Below are 7,599 nucleotides of genomic sequence, written 5' to 3'. Positions count from 1 at the left end.
TTACTTTTCTCAAAGGACACAATGTTCTGGAAAAAACGGGTCTGAACTGATTTTTCTGAACAGACGCGTTCCTTGCTGCATATGGCTATAAATAAGAGATCTTTTTCGTTTTTTCAAACACTGATTTTTTTTTCCTCTCTGCATACATTTTCTAGCATAAATAAAATTGTCGATCGACTGAGTCTGTGTGTGCTCTTGTTACTGTTCTTGCGTTCGCTGAAGTTATTGAAGTTTGAGATACCGCTACTTCTTTAACAGGTTAATCCGTTTTATCTTGGGAGGAATTAATCTGCAACCTCGGGTACAGTGAGGGGATTAAATTTCTTAAGGAAACACAGTGGTTTCTATGGACTCGGATTAAAATTCATTCTGTCTATTTCATCTTTTTTCTGTTTCTGTATTTTTGACTAACCTGAATACAAGAGATAACAAAAATTTCTAATTAAATATGAAGAGTAATTAACTTACACCACTTTATCAAAACGAGAGTTAATATAATGGAACGACCAACCCAAGATATGTTTTACTTGTATAGTCAATTACTCCCTCAATTTCATAATTATTTGTTCATATTACTAAAATTATTTTTCAATTTACAAAATCAAAATAAAGTTAATTAAAAATTTCATTTTTCTTAAATTAATTCTTTATGAAATTATAAATAAATAAAGTTTTACGAAAGTTCCTTCCTTGTTAATTTTAATATTGATAGATAAGACGCATAATTAAATTGTGTTTAGAAAATCTAAAGTGTAAGTTTTTTATTCATAACATTTTAAAGAACACGTAAATAAAAAAGTGAACAAGTAATATGAAACGGAAAGCGTGTTAAGAATTGTATTTGATACGTTTAAAAGTAAAGCGTGTGGGACAGTATGCAAGTTACAACCACAGATTCACTCCAAGTGGTTGATAATTGGTTCAAAGATAATTACTTCACTCTTTGGCAAGTTTGAAAATGACACACTTACTTTAGATTCCTTTTTTTAAAAATGAATAAAATAATAATAATAATTTTTTACTGTCCATATTTTAAATTTTTATGTATTATTAATTATAGGAAAGTGACCTGGCGTCGAGATTACGTAAATGAATTCCATGAAAAGTATATTGATTATCTCTATGATTAGTTGTCTCTTTCCTTTTCCCAAAGGCCAACTTTATGTTACTTCCATCAACTTTACTTTTATTTAGTCCTGTCATGGTATAATAGTGAAATTATTTTATTCTTAAATAGAAATTTGAAGTTTAAATTTTGGATATTAAGAGAATTGTGTTGAAAGCGAGATTTCTAAATGGACTCATGTAATGCGAGATCTGAATTTAGTAATTCAAACTTATCAACATTCCTTCCCCTTAGTCTTAACTTTAAGGTGCCAATTGAATCACGGTCAATCACTTTTGTTAATATATTTGTTCTTTTTTTTTGTAAGTGAGTAGGTGAATTAATTGATATAAAAAGTTTATTTATTATCGTTTACACCATATAATTTATATATTTTGATTGATTGACTTTAGCGTTTCGCGTTGTAGTGACCTAAAAAAATAGAGAAAAATTCAAAGTTACAAAGAATTTAGGAGAAAATTTGAAGTTAAAGTAACTTGATAAAGCTTTATTTTTAACTAAAGAAAGTTTGAAAAGAAATTTCAAGTTTGAATACTTTGCTTTAGTAGAAAACTATATGCGATTAGTATTTAGTAATGTGTAATTAACAGCCACGTCCTGAAAAGTATCAATATTGCAAAAGATTAAAAAAAAAGTTAAAAGGAAAGATAAATAGGGTATATTAATCATTGAGAATATTTGTGTTAAGTTAAGATTATTATAAATTATAGAAGAAAACAATGAATATGAAACATGAATTATGTTTATAGATAATAGAGAGCATTTTATTCTTAAAATGAGATTTTTAGCGTGAAATTGAATCAACCAACTTATAAAATGAGTATATGGAATATTGAGGAGAGTCTAAAAAATTACATTTGCTTATCAAAGTATTCAAATACTTTTTCGTGTTTCCTAAACTTAACTATATGAACGTTGACAATATTATTATTATTTTTTATTTTTTTATTTTTTATTTTAGTTGAAGGAAGTTTAATCCAAGCTATACAGAAACAATTGCCAAAAAGGGTCAAAATCAATTAAAATATCTACGTATTCGTTCATTATTTCCCTATTTTCTCCACTCACTTTAACTCCTATCTATATATTTTCTTGTTTACATACCAATTTTTTATTTAAGGAAAAATATCTTTTTAAACATCTGATTTTCTATATCAAACAAAGTAGTTTTTACTTAACAACAATTTAGTTGTTTTATTTGTTGCTAAATGTCTAAATAACTCTTAAACTTGACACATTTGGTAAGTTAGACACTTAAACTTAATCAATAACCAGATGCAACCTACTTATAATTTTAGCATAATACATAAATATGTCATTTAACTTAGCTTCAATTAATATTTACGCCATTTAATTTTGGGTGTGCACAAGTAGGTATTCAAACTTGTATAAAACTGACCAAGTAGATGCATGCATCCTACATTACGTCCTATGTGGCAATTCACATCCTACATGACTTTTTATGTGTAATATGTCACATATAACGTGTGTGTCTACTGATTCAATTTTATACAAATTTAAGTGTTTACTTGGGCACACTCAAAATTGAAAGGCAAAAATACCAGCTCAAATCAAGTTAAAGAGCATATTCACAAATTATACCTATATTTTTCTCTTCGTAATTATGGGCCCCGCATTATAAAAAATAGATAATTGTAAGATCAAGGCGTCCAGTGACGGAGTCAGAAATTTATTAAGGGTGTCCAATGATAATGGTGTGTGACTGTCAAAATAAAACAAAAAAACTCCTTAATTCAAATGGACACCCATTTCACCGTGTCAAAGACATAGTTTTTATCAAGATTGTCCAACTTTAAATGTATATTTTCTATACGTAGAATTTGACATATATATATATATATATATATATATATAAAGTAATTTTTGGACCAATGGTATCCAATTTGACACTTTGAATTGGCTATAACTACGCCATTGAAGCCGTCCAATTATCTAATTTATAAAATATACCTATTAATATATTGAATTATATTAATAAACTAATTGAACCAACGATATATACGTTAACTTTTTTTTCTTTTTTTATTTAAATTGATTGGGTGACTTTCTAAGTGAAATATTAATAGTTGTGTGACTTTCTAAATGAAACATCAATACTTGAGTAATTATTGAGTTATAAAACAAAGCTAAGTGACTTTCTAACTGAACAACTCAAAGTTGAGTGATTTTCTCTCAGATATAAACTCTAAAACTTTGGTATGAAAAGAAAAGAAGAAAAGGTTGAAAAGCCAAAATGTGGGCTATATGTACGGCCGACTTTTTAAAAAATAAATAAATAAATTTTAGCTGTAGATTTTAAGGCACAAACTTACAAAATCCCAAGTTGGAAATTGAAGATATTTTTAGAGGTTACTATTTAAATTTTACTTCATCTTTATCTTCCACTTGTTGCTATCTCCTCAAATGGCCAAATTGATAACCATGACTCATCTCTTACCTTCTTTCTTTTAATAATTATTTACTATACTATTTTAAATAATACTGGTACATTTTATGAAATTAATGAAATTTTTTACACGTAATTTCTAATTTAATCTTATCATCAATTATAATACAAATGTTATTTCATATATTTGACATTTTTATTATATCATTATTATAAAAGTTTCATGGTCTCGATATATTTGACATTTTTTTTTTAGAAAGATACTACATAACACATAAAATAAAATACATTAAGTATAAAAAAAATTAGATTTTATTTCTAGTTTCTTGAAATGATTTTTTTTATTTTAAATTTAAATTAATCATAAAATGAAATATCAGACATCAAATAAATTCTTTTAAAATGAAACACTTAAAAGATGGATCAATTTTATTTATTTTTTCATAAATTAAAGCAATTAAAAATCTTGATTGTTCTCTTTACCATCCATTGTTGACCCTAATCTTTTCACATTATTCCAAACATGATATTCATGGTGTATCCAAGCTGTAATTTTGGACTCCACCCTAGCAAAGTTGACCACTCTTTTTATTTTATTTTATCCCTTATTTTATTTTAGTTCAAACACAATAAAATGAATAGAAAAAAGTCAAAAAATCAAAATAAATTCAAATTACACAGTTTTTACCAAATAAACCTTTTGACAACTTGTAAAATTTATTAACATGTCCCACTTCAATTCAATTCTTTAAAATCCCTTTGCCTATTTAAAAAGTGGTTGAAAAAATTAAAATTAATTCACTTCCCCATTCAACATTTCTTGACCCCTTAAACAAAATTAAAAAAAAATAGTTGGGGGTTGAATTTAAAAATATCCAATTTTTCAAAGAAAAAAAAAAGAGAGAGGGGATAATAAGTGCCTTCTCCTCAATTATTTTACTACTAATAAAGTCCAAAGAGAAATTTTCACTTTGAGAAGTTTCTTTGTAAGAAGAAAAAAAATGCTGGAAAGTTCTGTTTTGTTGGAGAATACAGCTACTGGTGTCGCCGTCGCCGATGGTGAAGCGGCGGAGCTGAAGAATGACGGCAGCGGTGTTGGCGGTGGTGGTGGTAGTGTCGGTGGTGGTTCAGAGGAAGAAGATAAGAATTTTTCAGGTGGAAATCGTTGGCCACATGAAGAAACTTTGGCTTTACTCAAAATAAGATCGGAAATGGACGTTGCATTTCGTGATTCCAATCTCAAAAGCCCTCTTTGGGATGAAATTTCTAGGTAAAACTTTTTTGCACTACTTTTGTCTGGGCTGCAATTTTCAATTTCACACTAATTAGTCAAACTTTAAGCTGATTTATTAACTATTTTTGTATTTTCAACTGTTGATTTTGGGGGAAATTTGAGGTTTTTGAAGTAGAAGGAGAATTAGATTTTTTTTTGTGTTAATTATGACAGGAAGATGGCTGAGCTTGGGTATATTAGAAATGCGAAGAAATGCAGGGAGAAGTTTGAGAACATTTATAAGTATCATAAGAGAACGAAAGATGGTAGATCTGGTAGACAAACTGGGAAAAACTATAGATTTTTCGAGCAATTAGAACTTTTAGATAGCCAATCCTTGTTTTCATCGCCTCCGTTAAACCATAGCCAAATCAATAGAATGGATACAATGCCAGTGCCAATGCCTATGCCGATGACAATGATAAAACCAGCTGCTAGTGGATGTCAGGATTTTAGAATGGATCTTAGTCGAGTTCGGGGTTTTAATCCGGAGTTCATGTCCACATCCACGTCCACGACCTCGTCCTCGGGGAAAGAATCCGATGGTAGTATGAAGAAGAAAAGGAAATTGGCTAGTTATTTTGAGAGGTTGATGAAGGAAGTGTTGGACAAGCAAGAGGATTTGCAGAACAAGTTTCTAGAAGCAATGGAAAAATGTGAGAAGGATAGGGTAGCGAGGGATGAGGCTTGGAAGATGAAGGAAATCGCGAGATTAAAGAAAGAACAAGAAGCATTAACCCACGAAAGAGCAATTTCTGCTGCGAAAGACGCAGCAGTGATTGCTTTTTTGCAGAAAATCTCAGAGCAACCCATTCAACTACAGTTACCAACGGATTTACCCCAAGTATCCCATAGGCATACCGAGGAACGAGAGAGTGAATCAATGAAAACTATTGGAAATCAAGAAAATGTTATGCAACAAGACAACGACAAGGAAAACATTGACAAACAAGAGATTGACAGTGCTGGTGAGAATTCAAACTCGTTTCAAACGAATTCATCTTCTCGATGGCCTAAAGCAGAAGTGGAAGCCTTAATCAAGCTAAGAACAAACGTCGACTTGCAATACCAAGACAATAATGGATCATCAAAAGGGCCTCTATGGGAAGACATCTCATGTGGTATGAAGAAGCTTGGATACGATAGAAACGCGAAGAGATGTAAAGAGAAATGGGAGAACATAAACAAGTATTACAGAAGAGTTAAAGAAAGCCAAAAGAAAAGGCCAGAGGATTCAAAAACATGTCCTTATTTTCATCAATTGGATTCAATCTATCAAAACAAGTCCAAGAAACAATTGCCCATTATAGAAAATCCGGGTTCCAATATGAAGGCCGGAGAGATACTAATGCAAATAATAAACCACCACCACCAACAACAACAGCAACAACAAGCATCAGAAAGAACAGAATGTTGAACAAAAGGCAATACAATAATGGAAATAATAGTTTGATGAAGGACAAGAAGGATTTTCTTTTTTACTTTTGTGGTTAGTGTACCATTTTTTAGGAAGTGGGACAAAATCATTGGAGTTAATAATGTGCCTTGGAAATATGGGTTCAAGATTCAATTAAGTGTGAGGGAGGAACTTTTCATTCACAAAGTTATTTTTACTAAAAATGCACACACAAAGAAAGTGGCATATTTTCTTTTTTTCTAGTTATGTATATTTAATCATTTGTTGTTAGTAGTTAAATAGTGTCAGAGGGAATAGCTTTAGCTTTGGTGTGATTTTGATATTTCTTTTAAGACTATATATAGCATATAGTATACATTTTCTTCTTTTGAGGCTTTGGTTTCTCAACCATCCTCCATGAGTCCATGTGTGTACTAGTTCAAAATAGTTGATTGTGTTTGTATGAATTGAGAATTTACTTTTACATGTTTGTCATATAAGGATTTTTATTTTTTTTGTTGTTGAAGGGATTTATGGGTAAGAGTGAAAAAGTTGTTGTAGAAGTATACTTTGACTAAATGATTTTCACAAAAGGGTCCTTATTATTGTTTCGAGAAAAATATTGAAAACACCTTTGAATTTAACACTAATTATTAATAGTTTTAAAGATACTTTTTTATTTGATTAATTATACTTAGATATATCTCTGATCAGCTACTTGATATAACAAGAGGTCTCAAATTCTTGTAGGAGCATGATATCTTTAATAAAAAATCAAAAGAAGTGTTCAAAACACTTCTAAACTTGGTGAGGATTTAAGGGTGTATGTCTGTTATGTTGCAAGATTGAGGATTTGTTTAAGTTTAGTTAATCAAAGTTGGCAAATATTTTTAAAATTGATAATAGTTCAGGAATGAAACTAATAATTCACGGCAAATTTAGAAATGTTTTTAAAACTTGTCATGAGCACTCATTTAAACATTTCTATTACAGCTGGAATGTTATTTGAGTTAATATCTCAGATGGTCACTCAATTATTTTTTCAGAAAGTTATTCAATTTTGATTTTTTATTCAAAAGTCACTCAACTATGAATTCTTTTTTTACAAAATCGCTTAACTATAAATTTTTTCTCAGAAAGTCACTCAACTATGAGTGTTTTACTTACAAAGTTCAGTGACTTTTTAAGAAAAGAAATCATAGTTGAGTGACTTTCTGAGAAAAAAATGATAGTTGAGTGACCATTTGAGATGTTACCTCTTAATTATTTTAATATTTTACTAACCTCACATTTGAATATGCAATCTGAAGTTAAATTTCACATGAACATTTGGACATGAATTCGTGATTATGATTTCAAATCCAAACTTTTCAAATTCATTGTTTCCTTTTTTAAAA

At 29.6% G+C, this 7,599-nt stretch overlaps 1 protein-coding gene across 1 annotated transcript; it reads left to right on the top strand.

Annotated features, from left to right (window-relative positions):
* Positions 1-4,324: 4,324 nt before the first annotated feature.
* Positions 4,325-6,699, top strand: LOC102597646 (trihelix transcription factor GT-2-like). The gene is made up of 2 exons (XM_006350958.2): positions 4,325-4,803; positions 4,981-6,699. The coding sequence occupies exons 1-2, from the start codon at positions 4,535-4,537 to the stop codon at positions 6,221-6,223; spliced, it is 1,512 nt and encodes a 503-aa protein (XP_006351020.1). The 5' UTR covers positions 4,325-4,534; the 3' UTR covers positions 6,224-6,699.
* The last annotated feature ends 900 nt before the right edge of the window (positions 6,700-7,599 follow it).

The sequence above is a fragment of the Solanum tuberosum genome, unplaced genomic scaffold (assembly GCF_000226075.1).
Source record: "Solanum tuberosum cultivar DM 1-3 516 R44 unplaced genomic scaffold, SolTub_3.0 scf00131, whole genome shotgun sequence".
NCBI lineage: Eukaryota > Viridiplantae > Streptophyta > Magnoliopsida > Solanales > Solanaceae > Solanum > Solanum tuberosum.
The sequence above is the reverse complement of the archived record's forward strand: the minus strand, read 5'-3'. Positions and strand labels throughout refer to the sequence as shown.

What these genes read in the sequence shown, in the direction of transcription:
- LOC102597646 (XM_006350958.2), top strand. Translation starts at nt 4,535, where the DNA reads ATGCTGGAAAGTTCTGTTTTGTTGGAGAATACAGCTACTGGTGTCGCC. An exon ending in CTTTGGGATGAAATTTCTAG is followed by an intron (nt 4,804 to 4,980) that starts GTAAAACTTTTT and finishes TAATTATGACAG; the next exon opens with GAAGATGGCTGAGCTTGGGT.